This window comes from Pongo abelii, chromosome 6 (assembly GCF_028885655.2).
Source record: "Pongo abelii isolate AG06213 chromosome 6, NHGRI_mPonAbe1-v2.0_pri, whole genome shotgun sequence".
NCBI classification, from domain to species: Eukaryota; Metazoa; Chordata; class Mammalia; order Primates; family Hominidae; genus Pongo; species Pongo abelii.
In genome coordinates this window covers 41,066,772-41,082,412 of record NC_071991.2, presented here as the reverse complement: position 1 = coordinate 41,082,412, position 15,641 = coordinate 41,066,772, and the positions used below count along the sequence as shown (strand labels likewise).

The window sequence follows — 15,641 nt, the reverse complement described above, 5'->3', positions numbered from 1 at the left end:
TTATAGGCCACAAAAGACTAAGGCTTTGGGGAGGAAAAGGAAGAGAAAAAAAATAAAAATAAAAAAGATTTTTTAAAAAAAGGTTCTGGCTGTTCTTATTCTAGAGGATGGGGTAGCCATGAAAGGGCCCTGGGTGCAGGGTGACAGGCCTGTCTATGTTATCGGCTGCCAGGCTAAGAATAGACAAGAGATCACAAACGCTCAATTATCCAGCCTTATATTCAGGAAAACAACAACAACAAAGGCTCAGACCTGGGCAATAGCACCAGTAGCAATGGCATGTGGCTGGACTCTCAAAAGCATCTGTGAAGGACTGCAACAGACTGGACAAAGTGTCTACAGACACAAGCCAAAATAAGTTCAAGTTTTCCAGGTTCAATCAGTTGCTGCTGTCTCACATAGGGAGGTCTGTGGGTAAAGCAAGACTTGAGGGGATCGTGAGCAAATTGGCACTGACAGACTGGCCCGAGACCCCTACCCTTGGATATGCTAAGCAGGCACGTGAGCTGGAAGGGGTTTGGAGAGCTAATAAAGGCAATCCTTCACCGCCTATAGGAGAGACCACTGTCGGCAACTTCCCTAAAGATACATACTCTACAACCTCCACCTGACACCACAGTGTACTCACAACAAAGACAGAATCACCTTGCATTTTCTCCATAATGCAAAGAAATGATGGTGCAGGTAGACCTGGAAAACCCAAGAGATCAACCTGAAAACTATCATAAACAATGAGAGAACTCAGTAAGCCGGGGACATACAAAGTTAAAATCAATAACTGCCTTCCTATTACACAAATAGGTTAGAAACATGGAAGGAGAGAGCTCCGATTTGTAGTAGCAACAAGAAAAATAATATGTTACAAATGTGCAACACCTATTTGAGAAGAATTTTAAAACACTGAATCTGAATAAGACTTGAAGAACTGAAAAGGGCTGGGCACAGTGGCTCATGCCAATAATCCCAGGACTTTGGGAGGTCAAGGTGAGAGTATCACTTAAGGTCAGGAGTTCCAAGCCAGAAGTTTAAGACCAGCCTGAGCAACACAGTGAAACCCCACTCTACAGAAAATTTAAAAATTTAAAAATTAACTGGGTCCGGCAGCATGTGCCTTAAGTCCAGTTATTCAGGAGGCTGAGGTGGATCGCTTGAGCCCAGGAGTTTGAGGCTGCAGTACACTGCAGCCTGGGTGACAGAGCAAGAAGACCCTGTCTCAAAAATAAATAAATAAATAAATAAATTTTAATTTAAAAGAAATCTATTTCCGGATTTTCAAAAAGCAAAGATTAAAAAAAAAAAAAAAAAAGGCTGGGTGTGGTGGCTCATGCCTGTAATCCCAGCTCTTGGGAGGACGAGGCAGGCAGATTACCTGTCAGGAGTTTGAGACTAGCCTGGCCAACATGGAGAAACCGTTTCCACTAAAAGTACGAAAATTAGCCAGGCGTGGTGATGCATGCCTGTAATCCCAGCTACTCGGGAGGCTGAGGCAGGAGAATCGCTTGAACCCGGGAAGCAGAGGTTGCAGTGAACTGAGACTACACCACTGCACTCCAGCCTGGGCAACAGAGTGAGGTTCCGTCTCAAAAAGTATATATATATATATTTATATTTATATAAAAATATATATTTCTATAAAAAATTTTTATAGAAATATATATTTATTTATAATATATGCCTTATTATAATACAAATATAAATATTTATATTTATATATATATAATAAAAATTTTTTAAAAGGTGTATTCTGTCTTAGACAGAAAGGCTTAATTTTTTTTTTTTTTTAAGAGATGAGATCTCACTATGTTGCCCAGGCCAGTCTCAAATCCTGGGATCATGTGATCCATCTGCCTCAGCCCCCCAAAATGCCAGGATTATAAGCATGAACTACCATGCCTGGCCTTTAATATAATTTTAAAAGTCAATTCTCTCTAAATTAACCTATAAGTAAACTGAGGTTCAAAACCAGTTGATTCTGTCAAAAAATATTTATGAAATAACAATCAGGAAAATTTTGAAAAAGAACAGTGAAGGACAAAACTTCCCAGATAATAGAACATAATAATTAAATAGTCTAAAATAATTTAAGGTTGTTTATAAATATACAGAGAAATCACTAAAAGATCCCAGAAATAGGTCCAAATGCAGTCAAAAATTTCATCACTGATCTAGGTCGCTTTGAGTATCTGGAACTTATTCAATCACAAAAACCTAGAAAAAAAATTAAGGTAGGTCCCTACCACTTCATTCACCCAAATGAATACCAACTGGATCTAAGATTAAGTTTTTAGTGCCCTAAAAGAAAGCATTAGAGACTTTAAAAAGTCACAGTGGGCTAAGTGTGGTGGCTCACACCTATAATCTCAGCACTTTGGGAGGCTGAGATGGGAGGATCGCTGGAGCCCAGGAGTTCAAGAACAACCTGGGCAACATAGTAAGACCCTGTCTCTACAAAAAAAATTTCTTAAAATCCACAACAGCCAGGTGTGGTGGCATGCGCCTGTAGTCCCAGCTACTCAGGAGGCTGAGGCAGGAGGAATACCTGAGCACAGCAGATTGAGGCTGCAGTGAGCCATGTTGTTGCCATTGCACTCCAGCCTGGAAGACTGAGCAAAACTCTGTCTCAAAAAGAAAGAAAGAAAAAAAAGTCGGCCGGGCGCGGTGGCTCATGCCTGTAATTCCAGCACCTTGGGGAGGCCAAGGCAGGCGGATCACTTGAGGTCAGGGGTTTGAGACCAACCTGGGCAACATGGTGAAACCCCATCTCTACTAAAAATACAAAAATTAGCCAGGCATGGTGGTGCACGCCTGTAATCCCAGCTACTCAGGAGGCTGAAGCAGGAGAATCGCTTGAACCCAGGAGGCGGAGGGGGCAGTGAGCCGAGATCGCACCACTGCACGCCAGCCTGGGCGAGAGTGAGACCCTGCCTCGAAAAAAAACAAAAAAAAAAAAAAGAAAGAAAGAAAAAGAAAAAAAGTCACAATTTAGCGATTTTAAAACAGAACCACCACATCTGACCTGCAGTGAGAAGGATGCTCCTAGCATACAGGTAGGTCTCTCTCTCTTTTTTTAAAGACAGGAGACAGTCTCATTGTGTTGCCCAGGCTTGAGTGCAGTGGTGTGATTATGGCTCACTGCTGCCTCAAACTCCTGGGCTCAAGCCATCTTCTGCCTCAGCCTCCCAGAGTGCTGGGATTACAGGCGTAAGCCACTGCACCCGGCATTGAATCCTTTAAAGGAAGAGCTCCTTCTAAGTTATTCCATTTTCAGGCATTTTTTGTTAAGCCATAATTGAAGGTATTGTCCACTCTGTCAACACAGCTTCTTACTCATGTGGGCCATGTGAGCCCATCCTTACTTTAGCTTTATCAAAGGGTTCTGGAAGATACTGCATGTGCTCTGTAATCACAACAAAAACTACAGAATCCAACACTTTTGTTTGTGCCTCAGCAACCAAATTTAAACCAACTATAATCATCCTGAATTGGGTCATTTTGCATTTTATCTTAAACTGCTTAGCCAGGCCTAGGAGCCCTCCTCTCTATAATAGAAATAACAGTATTTATTGAATAGGTTGCTGTGAAGATTAAATAACTTAATATACGCAACAGCATTTAGAACAGGGCCTGACAGCACACTTGTTGGGGGTAGGCAGGATCTAAATTTAAAAGAACATTCCCTAGGACTGGAAAGTCCCTGCCACTTGTGGTTCCGGATGACAGGCTCTCCCCTGAGCTGGGGTGGGCTCTTCAGTCCACCCCCATGGAGAGGTCAACAGCATAGCTGTTGCATCCCATGAAGTCCTGGTACACTCTGCCACCCATGGGCAGGTGAGTGAAGTTTGGAGAGCTGTCCTAAAGAACCAAGGACACTTCTGGCCTTTTCTATCCCTGCTAGTTCTCCCGTACGTCCAGTGTAGGGAACACTCTGGGTGGCTGCTGGCTTTTTGGGCAATCCGACATCCGTGAGCAGAGAGCCAATACAAAGTCTCAGTCCTGCTGGCAAAGCTAGGTCCCTTCTGCAGAAGTCACAGCAGCTACTGAGCAAGATAAGGGTCCTGCTGGACTTCTCCCAAGAGCAAAGATACATCTTGTTTGAGTTCTTAATGCTTCCTTCTCAGCGTGGTTTACGGAGCCCCCTTTCCCCTTCCCCCAGTGTGGCCAGAGGACCCATCTCTCACCCAGTGTAGAGGGCCTGTGAGCTCTAGGGCTGTGGCCTGGCCCATTCAGACCAGGCTGGGCCTCCAATGGGAAAGCTGACCCTTTCCCTTCCCACAAAATGACAGTGGTGGGAGAGAATCTTCCTGGACAGCAAAGACAAAACGTTAAAAGTCAAGTCAGGTACTTTTGACAGCCAATGGATGTTAATGGGGGTGCTTTCAGCTTCCAAGGTAGGTGAGTCCTTGAGAATTCCCAGGAGCCAAGATGTTCCTGATAGGAGCAGCCAGGAGGGTGGATGAGGTCTCCAGCTAAATGTTTAAAGGAACAGTGGGCTGGGGAAAGGACCTGAGGAGGTCACAGGGGAGGAGAGAGGAGCGGGCGAGAGGAAAGAAGAGGAGTGGAGGGGAGGAACGGAGAAGGAAGAGAGAAGGGAGGAGGGGAGGGAGGAGGAGGGGAAGGGAAGGGGGAGGAGAAGATGGTGGAGAGGGAGGAGGAGGGGGGAAGAAAAGGGGCAGATGCCAAGGTGCATGTGCCCTCCCTCCTCAGGCAAGGACTTGGTCCACAGAGGAACAACTGGCCTTGGGTTTGTCGTCCAGTGATGGCTTCTCCTCTACCCCAATTAGCCACTATTCCTGGGTTTCAATCACTCAAGTCACCTCATCCACTACCATGAGTCCCACCTCTATACAGCTAAGCATTCTCCACAGCCCCATTCAGAACCCACAGGTCCTTCCACCCATCCTGTGTCCGAGCTCCTCCCTTCTAGGGCAGGTCTTACTCCATTTCTCCTGGCCAGACAGGGACCATATTTTCTGAAACAAAGCACTGAGGAGTGAGAGTTTACTTATGGAGATCAACTTACTCACTTGCTGTTACCTACTGGATCAAAAAAAAGAACTGAATCTTTCTAAGGGAATACAGAGGTCAGGGATGAAGTTTCTATCTTTAAAGACCGGGTAAGCGAAGATGCCATTAGCATACTATTTCTTGACTCAGTTATTCCATCAGACAGGCAAAACTTTTCATGTATGATGTCATCATGTGTTGGGAGGTACAGAGAATCCTTAAAATCTGGTGGTGGCAGGGAAGGCGGTACAATCATTTAAGAGGATCATTTGGCAGCATCAAGTTACAACAGGCAGGAAGAACAAAAAACAAAAGCAGGCCCTCTGCTCATGCAGTCCGAGTCTTTGCATGTACTCTATATGTCCAGAGTGAGACACAGATGGGCAGCATTATCTTAGAGAAAACCGGGAACATTCTTAACTGAATAATGTAACCATGCCGTGGAATATTATATGTCTGTCAAAATGTAGGTAGACTGCGCACTGTGTAATGTGCTTATAATTCCAGCAATTTGGGAGGCCGAGACAGGAGTATGGCTTGAGCCCAGGAGTTCAAGATCAACATAGGCAACATAATGAGACCCCCATTGCTATTAAAAAAAAAAAAGAGAGAGAGAGAGAGAAAATGTAGGTAAATCAAAAACAAAAAACAAATGTATGTGGATCTGTTCCTTGTTCTGGCATGGAAAGAATTTCAAGGCATATTGTTGGGCAAATAAAGCAAGCTGCAGAACAGTATGATAGCATTTATGTAAAAACAGAGGAAAGAACAAACTTAGTATGTAAATGCAAAGGAAAACATCCGTCAGGGTACCCCCCCAAACTCAGATGGGAGGGAGGAAGGATGCTAGTTATTTCTGTAAAGCTGTCTCTCTGATAAGAATAAGTGACTATTTAAAATCTTTTTAAGATTTTAAGATCGGTGGTCTATGTAAAGCCAATTACACTTGATCTTTATTTATTGTTTTTCAAATTATCCATCAGTAACAATCTGAAAAATACAGACTTCACACAGGCAACCCAGGTTAAAGAAACTTGAGGAGCTGTATGTAGTGTAGTTGGAAATGAAAATCTGGAAATTTAGGATGAATAGTTGTAACATTGTTAAGGGTAAGAGCCCCTTTGAAAATCTGTTGAAAGCTACAGACCTTGCGCCCAGGAAAATTACACACCACTCCCAATGCTGCATACAATTTCAGAGAACAAAGGGACCCCCAGAAGTCCATCCATGAATCATGAAGCCTAAGTTAAGAACCTCTGATTCAGACAACAGTTAAAGCCACTAAAACAGATGTGACCATGCAGAGAACATGTGTTGGGACTAGCAGAGATGGATTATAGAGCCCAAGGAAACCCCAACAGTGAAAGAGCAGGCAGAGGAGCTGACAGACAAGGGAACAGCTGGGCAGTTGTTGAGACAGCCAAGCAAGGGGCAAAGACAAGAGATGAGCTGTTGAGTTAGGCCTGTTCAAGAGAGGGGAGATGGCAGCATGAGCTGCTCCATGTCTTCTGCCCTCTCTGCCGTCTCTATACTGCTGTCACGTTGATTCTCTGAGAGCTCCACCAATGCAAATAGTGTCATTTACCTTCAGCGAGTGGTGGGCAGTGAGTCCATAAATGGGACCAGGTCCCATCATCTGGTCCCAGTCTCATCCTCTGGACTTGTCTCCACTTAGCTCCAAACACACTGGGCCATGGGGCATTTCTCAAACACATCTTTTCCTTGGATGCCTTCATTATTGCCATTTCCTTTATTTAGCACAATGCCTGGCATATTCATAAGGTCCTCAAAAATGGTCAGCGTCTCTTCTTTCCTTCCCAACTCATGGAGATTGTCACTTAATAAAAACATCAATTTGGAGACTCCTCTATGACTAGCCCAGTCCAGATCACCAGTGTCTTCCCATCCCTGCCCTTTATCTGTGGACTTGCTCCCTAAGACACCTAGTGCAGTAGCTTAAATGTTTGCTAGCTGGCTGACTGAGAGAGGGTCTCAGGAAGCACTGTCTTCCTATCTAGACTCTGATCTACCAGGGAAGCCTGTAGAAGTGGACACTTAGGAGCTATGTCTGCCAGTGTACATAATATGTACATAGTTTACCCCACAAAATGAAATAAAGCATCAGTCATGAGTCACTTAACAACAGGGATATATTCTGAGAAATGTGTCATTTGGCAATTTGGTCCTTGTGTGAGCATCACAGGGCAAACTTACACAAACCTACATCGTAAGGTGTACTACCCACCTAGGCTATATGGTACAGCCTGTTGCTCTCAGGCTACAAACCTGTACAGCATGTTACAGTATGAATACTGTAGGCAACTAACACAATGATAAGTATTTGTGCATGGGACCACTGTCATATAACGTGGTCCTCCGCTGTCATTATGTGGTGCATGACTTGTATACTAAAGGTTTTGAGACCTCAGCTTTTGCAATGGATATCCCGCAGAAAATTATAGATTACAAACTGCAGACTTATGGGGGTCACACAAATAATCACAACCGCAAATACCAAATGTCACCAACTACAGGGACACAGTTTAAGCCCTACTGGCTCACAGAAACACCAGTGAAGCAATAAGTCCACCTCTGACCCGTGTCTACAAAGTAGTGTACTTGGGCACCAAATGCACCACTATTTTTTTCTGAAAAAAGCTTCGTTCAGGGCAGCCCCACACAGGTTCAGCCACCCTCAACATTGCCTCCAGGAGGCTCTGCCCCACCCTTTCCTGACAAGTGGGAAAGGAATGCTGCAGGACCTTGAACCCCTAGGTCAATAAGCCTGGCCTTCCCAGGGATGGTTCCCTGCTTACTCTATTCATGAGCTGAAAGTGCTGGGTAGTCAGCTGGCAATGAAAAGGCCTGGTCCCGGAAATGACCACTGCCCCAAAGCCTAGAAAGACAGCAGGCGGGGTTCAAATTCAGCTTTCTTCATTCAGGCCCACTGTACTGAGCCAAATCACCCCAGGGCATGGCTCAGGCCTCATCTGGAGGAGGCATGAAATCCATGATTCCGGCCCCTTAGCACCGTCCCCTCCCCACCCCCACCACCGAACACACACCTGTAAAGCTCTTTGGAAACTGTTCTGAATGGCTATCACAGCCACTAGATCCAAGCCCCTCTGAATGATGGGTAACAGTCAAAGAAGAATTTTAACAACTAAAGCGATGACCTTGAGCCTAATTTCTTTCTTTGTAAAATGAAAGTGTTGGACTGTCATTCCCAGATTTCAGTGCCAGTAAAATTATCAAAACAAAAAAATAATGAATTACTGAGGTTTTAGTTTGCCAAGTGAGAATTTTTTCTCAAAAATTACAAACTATATGTGTCAGCATCATTTCCTAAAAGGAATAACGTTTAAATCAAAAAAGTTGAAAAGAGGTAGTATCAGAATAAGCGCTGCCACCCCAAGGCAGGCCGGTAGGCAATGGCCCCGACCAAGGAGATCCCAGAGCGGCTCTCCGGCTGTCAGCAAAGGGTCTGCATCTGCCCGGATCCTGACATTCTGGGTACGTCTCAACGACGCGGCAAACGAGCGTCCACTCCCAATGCGAGCAAGTTTAAAATCCAGGAACATCGATACCAGGCGCCGGAGTGAAGCATTTCCAGGCCTCCGCCGGTTGCCCCGGGCCGCGGCGAGGACCCGCACCCCGGTTCCCCAGCCGCTCGCCGGGCCCTCGCTCCCGCCGCGCCCCGGGCACCTCCGGGCCTCGCGCCCTCCCCGGATCCCCTAGGCCCGCGTATCCGGACCCCCGCATCCCAAGGGGCCGCTGTCCTCCGCCGGCGCCCCCGCCCGCCCCCCACGCCCGCGCGGCCGCGTCCGCCCAAGGTCGGCGCGAGCGGGCCGTGGGCCTGGTGGGCCTGGAGGGCGGGGGCGCCCCTGGCCGGGTCCAGGCCGCGTACCAGACCTGAGCCCGCAGGCCAGAGCCGCTCCGGGTCCCGCTTCCGTTCCTGCCGGCAGCCGCGGGGGCGCGGGGCCTGCGAGGCGGCACTCACCCGGGCGACGCCATGAGCGCAGCGAGGTCTCCGCTCCCGCCTCCTCCGCTTCCTCCGCGCGGCCGCGGCTCAGCGCCGGGGAGGGGCCTGGCCCGCCGGCCGCCCGCCCGCTCCGGGACGCGCTCCAGGGATGGAGGTGGGGTGAGGTGGGCCCGGGGTCCTCTCGGAGCAGCCCGGGGACGGCTGGGGCGGGGTGGGGGCGGGGCGGCCCAGGTCAGCCCGCAGCCCGGAGCCCGCCCAACGCCCAACGCCCACCTGCCCAGGTGCCCGGAGGCCGGAACTCGCCGGGCGGTGCCTGCGGTGCCAAAAGCTGCAGGATAACCTGCCCCAGGGCCTTACTGAACTTCACACCTTTCTGTAATTGGAGTTTAATTTCTGTAAGAAAAGCCTTTTCTTTAGCCCTGAAGCGTAAGGCCTTATTATTAAGCAAAACAATAACTTTCCTACTTCTTACTTGCAGTGCTGTGTTGGACGAGTTGCTGGCCTCTCTGAGACGGTACCCATTGTAAAATGTGTGTAAAGTGGCCTTGTGAAGCTCTAGGCAATGCGAAGCACTTTTATTATTCTTTATAGTGTGTTATTAAGTAAAAATAATGAATCTGCAGTTCCTCCAGTGAGGTTTCACAACTACTCTTACAAGTTATGAGTCCTTAGGCAGGTAAATTTTTCAGCTTCAGTTCTTGTCTCTGCAAAATGAGTTTCCAAAAATGATCTAAGTGAAAATGCTTAATAAAAAGCTCTGGACAATGTAAACCATTGTTGATAACATTTTTAGTGTTATATTAAATATCACTGGCCGAACGCAGTGGCTCACGTCTGTAATCCCACCACTTTGGGAGGCCGAGGCAGGAGGATTGATTGAGCCCAGGAGTTCGAGATCAGCCTGGGCAACATATTGAGACGACCCCCTGCCCGCCCCGCCCCTGTTTCATTTTTAAAAATAAAATTAAAGTTAAAAATAAAATATCATTAACAACCACTATTTAAAAATGTTTACTACTATTAAGAATACAAGACAGCAAAGCAGGGATTAAAACCTTAGCTCTGAAGCCAGAATACCTGTGTTGGAATCTGGGCTCCACCAATTACCAGCCCCAGGAGCCCCTGCAAGATAGAACCTTTCCAGGGCCACAGTTCCTTATTTGAAAAATAAGGCTAAAAATAAGTCCCTTCCTCTCTGTGAAGATTAAATGAATTAATATTTGTAACCATTTGTAACTATTTTTAAATGTTAGTAAACATTGCTTGATGCATGGTCTCTTTTCCTCCTGGGAGAATCCAGTCAATGTTTCTGAGCCTCCTTGTCCTCTTCAGTAAAGAAATTCATAACTGCTACCTTGAGTTCAGAAGATAATTAATGCTCTGTAAATGGGAGCTGATAAGTAAAGCCACGGGAACTTTTGACACTCAAAATAAGGACAAATCCAGGAGGACCAGAGTTAGGAAGAGTTTGAGGAGTGGGAAATCCTAAATCCTAAATGCCTGATTCAAGGGAGTAATGAAATGAAGGAGATCAGACTAAAAGAGCTTGTTTGTTTGTTTGAGACAGGGTCTTGCCCTGTCTCCCAGGCCAAAGTGCAATGGCGAGATCTTGGCTCACTGCAACCTCCACTTCCCGGGTTCAAACAATTCTGCCTCAGCCTTCCAGTAGCTGGGACTACAGGCGCCCACTACCACACCTGGCTAATTCTTCTATTTTTAGTAGAGACAGGGTTTCCCCATGTTGGTCAGGCTGGTCTCAAACTCCCAACCTCAGGTGATCTGCCTGCCTCAGCCTCCCAAAGTGCTGGGGTTACAGGCGTGAGCCACCATGCCTGGCCTAAAATAAGCATTCTTTTAAACATAAGGAATACATGTTTACTGACATAAAATCTGGTTCAGAAACCGATAACCCCAAAATATGGCACTTTAACAAGCTGAACTGAAGAAGCCTCAAGGTCTCTCTGATCTCCCTCCCCACTGGTTTCTCCCAAAACACAAGATGCCTTTATCTGCCTAAAGTCCAGACCCTCCAAGGAGAACAACTGTTTTTCTTGCCCTCCCTGTAAGACCAAGAATGTAACCACCCTGAAAAGACCCTTTCATAGGATAGCGTACAAGTTAATCTCTGTGCCCTGATCCATTCCTTCTCCCTAGTAATCATTTATTGCCCCTCGAAAGAATTCCTCTTTCTCCCCTCCTGTAGGTTGTTTTGCCAAGATGGTCTACAAGCTTCTGAACCCTGTTGGGTGGTGGGAAATCATTCTGTAATTCTCCCTGTGTACACATTCATAAAATTTGTATGCCTTTTCTTCAATTAATCTGCTTTTTGTGAGTTGATTTTTCAGTAAATCTTCAGAGGGCAAGGGGAAACTTTCCCGTGGCCTGTACACTTAACATGAATTTTAGCATCCCGCTATATGGTTAGAGCATCATGTTTAACCAACCCCTACTGTTGGACATAAATATTGCTACCAGTATTTCATTATTATAAGGAATGTAAGTAATAAATATCCTTATAGCCAAAACATCCCATAAACATCAATGATTATTTCCTTATGCCAAATTCTGAAGAGTTGAATTTCTAGATCAATAGGATATCAGTATTTTAAGGCTCTTCTGATACATATATACTCTGTGTATGTGTATGTGTATACCTACACACATACACAAACACACTAATATACTTAAATACATAATACACATACACACATATGTATACATATACCTGCACACATATATACACACAAATATACACATACACAACATATACACACATATATACAGATTGCCTTCCCAGCAAAATCACCTGATAGTCCTAGTTTTCCAAAACACTGTATAACTTTTACAATTTTTCAAAATATCATGGCCAATTTTATAGGTTAAAAACCAGTATTTTAGGCCAGGTACGGTGGCTCATGCCTGTAATCCCAGCACTTTGGGAGGCCAAGGCGGGTGGATCACTTGAGGTCAGAAGTTCGAGACAGCCTGGCCAACATGGTGAAATCCCATCTCTACTAAAAATACAAAAATTAGCTGGGTGTGGTGGCGTGTGCCTGTAGTCCCAGCTACTCAGGAGGCTGAGGCAGGAGAATCGCTTGAACCCAGGAGGTGGAAGCTGCAGTGACTGCAGCCACTGCACTCTAGCCGGGGTGCCAGACTGTCTCAAAAATAAAAATAAAAAATAGTTTAAAAAATAATAATAAAAAATAAAATTGGCCAGTGCTGTGCCTCATGCCTGTAATCCCAGCACTTTGGGAGGCTGAGGTGGGTGGATCACTTGAGGCCAGGAGTTCAAGACCAGCCTGGCCAACATGGAGAAACCCCATCTCTACTAAAAATACAAAATTAGCTGGGCGTGGTGGCGCATGCCTGTAATCCCAACTACTCAGGAAGCTGAGGCAGGAGAATTGCTTGAACCCGGGAGGCAGAGGTTGTGGTGAGCCAAGATCATGCCATTGCACTCCAGCCTGGGCAACAAGAGCCAAACTCTATCTCAAAAAAATAAAAGACACCCTGTTACAAGAGACACATAAGGAAATTGTAGGCTGGGCATTGTGGCTCACACCTATAATCTCAGCACTTTGGGAGGCCAAGGCAGAAAGATCACTTGAGGCCAGGAGTCAAGACCAGCCTGGGCAACATAGTGAGAACTAGTCTATTTATTTGTTTATTTATTTATTTATGAGACACGGTCTCACTCTGTTGCCCAGGCTGGAGTGCAGTGATGCAGTTATGGCCCACTGCAGCCTCAACTTCCCAGCTCAAAATGATTCTCCCATCTCAAACTCCTAAGTAGCTGGGACTACAGGCATGTGCCACCATGTCTGGCTAAATTTTTTTTTTTTTTTTTTTTGTAGAGACAGGGTTTCTCCATGTTGTCCAGGCTGGTCTCAAACTTCTGGGCTGAAGCAATAACCTGCCTCAGCCTCCCATAGTGCTGGTATTACAGATGTGAGCCACCATGCCTGGTCCCATCTTTTTATTAAAAATTTACACTAAAATTTTTTTTCGAAAAGTCTCGACATGGTGGCTCACACCTTTAATCCCAGCACTTTTAGAGGCTGAGGCGGGAGGATCACTTGAGCCCAGGAGTTTGAGATCAGCCTGGGAAACATAGTAAGACCTTGTCTTTACAAATAATTAACACAATTAGCCAGGTGTGGTAGTGCATACCTGTAGTCCCAGCTACTCAGGAGGCTGAGATGGGAGGATCTCTTGAGCCTGGAAGGCTGAAGCCTCAGTGAGCCAAGATTTCACCACTGCACTCCAGCCTGGGTGACACAGCAAGACTTTTTCTCATAAAAATAAATAAATAAAAAGAACACTACATATTGATGAGTCAATTCACTAAGAAGACATAACAATGATGAACATGTATGCACCAAACAAAAGATCCCCAAAAAATATGAAGCTAACATTGACAGAATTAAAGAGAAAAAATACAGACTTCTACAATAAAAGTTGGAAACTTCACTACCCCACTTTCAATAATAGTACAATCAGACAGGAGAACCATAAGAAAATAGACAGCCTGAACAGCACTATAAATAAACTGGACCAGCCAGGTGCGGTAGCTTACACCTGTAATCCCAGCACTTTGTGAAGCCAAGGCAGGTGGATCACTTGAGGTCAGGAGTTTGAGACCAGTATGGCCAACATGGTAAAACCTCGTCTCTACTAAAAATACAAAAATTAGCTGGGTGTGGTGACGCACACCTATAATCCCAGCTACTCGGGAAGCTGAGGCAGGAGTATTGTGTGAACCCAGGAGGTGGAGGTTGCAGAGAGCTGAGATCATGCCACTGATTCCAGCCTGGGTGACAGAGCGAGACTCCATCTCAAATAAATAAATAGGGCCAGGCGCAGTGGCTCACGCCTGTAATCCCAGCACTTTGGGAGGCTGAGGAGGGTGGATCACCTGAGGTCAGGAGTTCAAGACCAGCCTGGCCAACATGGTGAAACCCCGTCTCTACTAAAAATACAAAAAATTAGCCAGGCGTGGCGGCGGATTCTGTAATCCCAGCTACTTGGGAGGCTGAGGCAGGAAAATTGCTTGAACCTGGGAGGTGGAGGTTGTAGTGAGCCGAGGTTGCATCATTGCACTCCATCCTGGGCAACAAGAGTGAAACTCTGTCTCAAATAAATAAATAGGACCTAACAGACATATGCACAGCACTACTGAACAACAGCAAAATACACATTCTTCTCAAATGCACATGGAATACTCTCCAAGATAGACCATACATATGTTAGGTCACAAAACAAGCCTTAATACATCATAAAATAATAAAATCATATAAAGTATCTTTTTTGATCATAATGGAATGAAACTAGAAACTAGACCTCACAACAGGAAGAAAACTAGAAAACTGACAAATGTGTGGAAATTAAAGAACACCCTTAAGCAACCAATGGACGAAAAGAAAAAAAAACACAGGAAATTAGAAAATACCTTGAAAAAAAAATAAATATACCAAAACTTATGGGATGCAGTGCAGTCAGTTCTAACAGGGAAATTTATACTTTAGTGCCTATATTTAAAACAAAGAAAGATCTCAAATCAATAACTTAGCTCTATACCTTAAAGAAAAAGAAAATGAAGAGCAAACTATATCCAAAGCTAGCAAAAGGAGGGAAATAATAAAAATTAAAGTAATGTAGGCCGGGCGTGGTTGCTCATGCCTGTAATCCCAGCACTTTGGGAGGCCAAGGCTGGTGGATTACCTGAGGTCAGGAGTTCCAGACCAGCCTGGCCAACATGGTGAAACCCTGTCTCTACTAAAAATACAAAAAATTAGCCAGGCGTGGTGGCGCACGCCTGTAGTCCCAGCTACTCGGGAGGCTAAGGCAGGAGAATCGCTTGAACCCAGGAGATGGAGGTTGCAGTGAGCTGAGATTGCACCACTGCATTCCAGCCTGGGCAACAGAGCAAGACTCCAAAATCAGGAAGTGTAAGTCCTCCAGCTTTGTTCTTTTTAAAACTGTTTTGGCTATTCAGGATCCCTTCAGATTCCATATGAACTTTAGGATGGGTTTTTCTATGTCTGCAAAACCATCATTGAGATTTTGATAGGGATTACATTGTATCTGCAGATCACTTTGGGTAATAGTGACATCTTAACAATATTGTCTTCCAATTCAACACATCAACATAGGATGTCTTTCCTTTTATGTATTTATTCTTTAATATTTTGTAGCAATTTGTATGACTCCCTTCAGCATTTCTTGCAGGACCAGTCTATTGGTATGAATTCCCTCAGCTTTTGTTTTTCTGTGAATGTCTTAATTTCTCCTTCAATTTTTTTTTTTTTTTTTTTTTTTTTTGACACAGAGTCTCATTCTGTTGCCCAGGCTGGAATGTAGTGGCCTGATCTCAGCTCACTGCAACCTCCACCTCCCGGGTTCGAGAGATTCTCCTGCCTCAGCCTCCCGTGTAGCTGGGATTACAGCCGTGCGCCACCATGCCCAGCTAATTTTTGTATTTTTAGTAGAGACAGGGTTTCACCATGTTGGCCAGACTGGTGTCCAACTCCTGACCTCAAGTGATCCATCCACCTCGGCCTCCCAAAGTGCTGAGATTACAGGTGTGAGCCATCCCGCCCAGCCTCTCCCATACTTTTGAAGGACAATTTGCCAGATATAAGATTCTTGGTTG

The 15,641-nt window shown here is 45.4% G+C and overlaps 1 protein-coding gene across 6 annotated transcripts in view; it reads right to left on the bottom strand.

Annotated features, from left to right (window-relative positions):
- URGCP (upregulator of cell proliferation) overlaps nucleotides 1-15,641 on the bottom strand; it is a 50,357-nt gene that overhangs the window by 21,622 nt on the left and 13,094 nt on the right. Inside the window, exon 1 of one of the 6 annotated variants that reach the window (XM_024249364.3) lies at nucleotides 9,005-9,143. The exons of 1 other annotated variant lie outside the window; for it this stretch is intronic. In XM_024249364.3, the coding sequence (XP_024105132.2) occupies nucleotides 9,005-9,018 (14 nt within the window). In that variant the 5' untranslated portion in view covers nucleotides 9,019-9,143. 6 annotated transcript variants of the gene reach the window in all.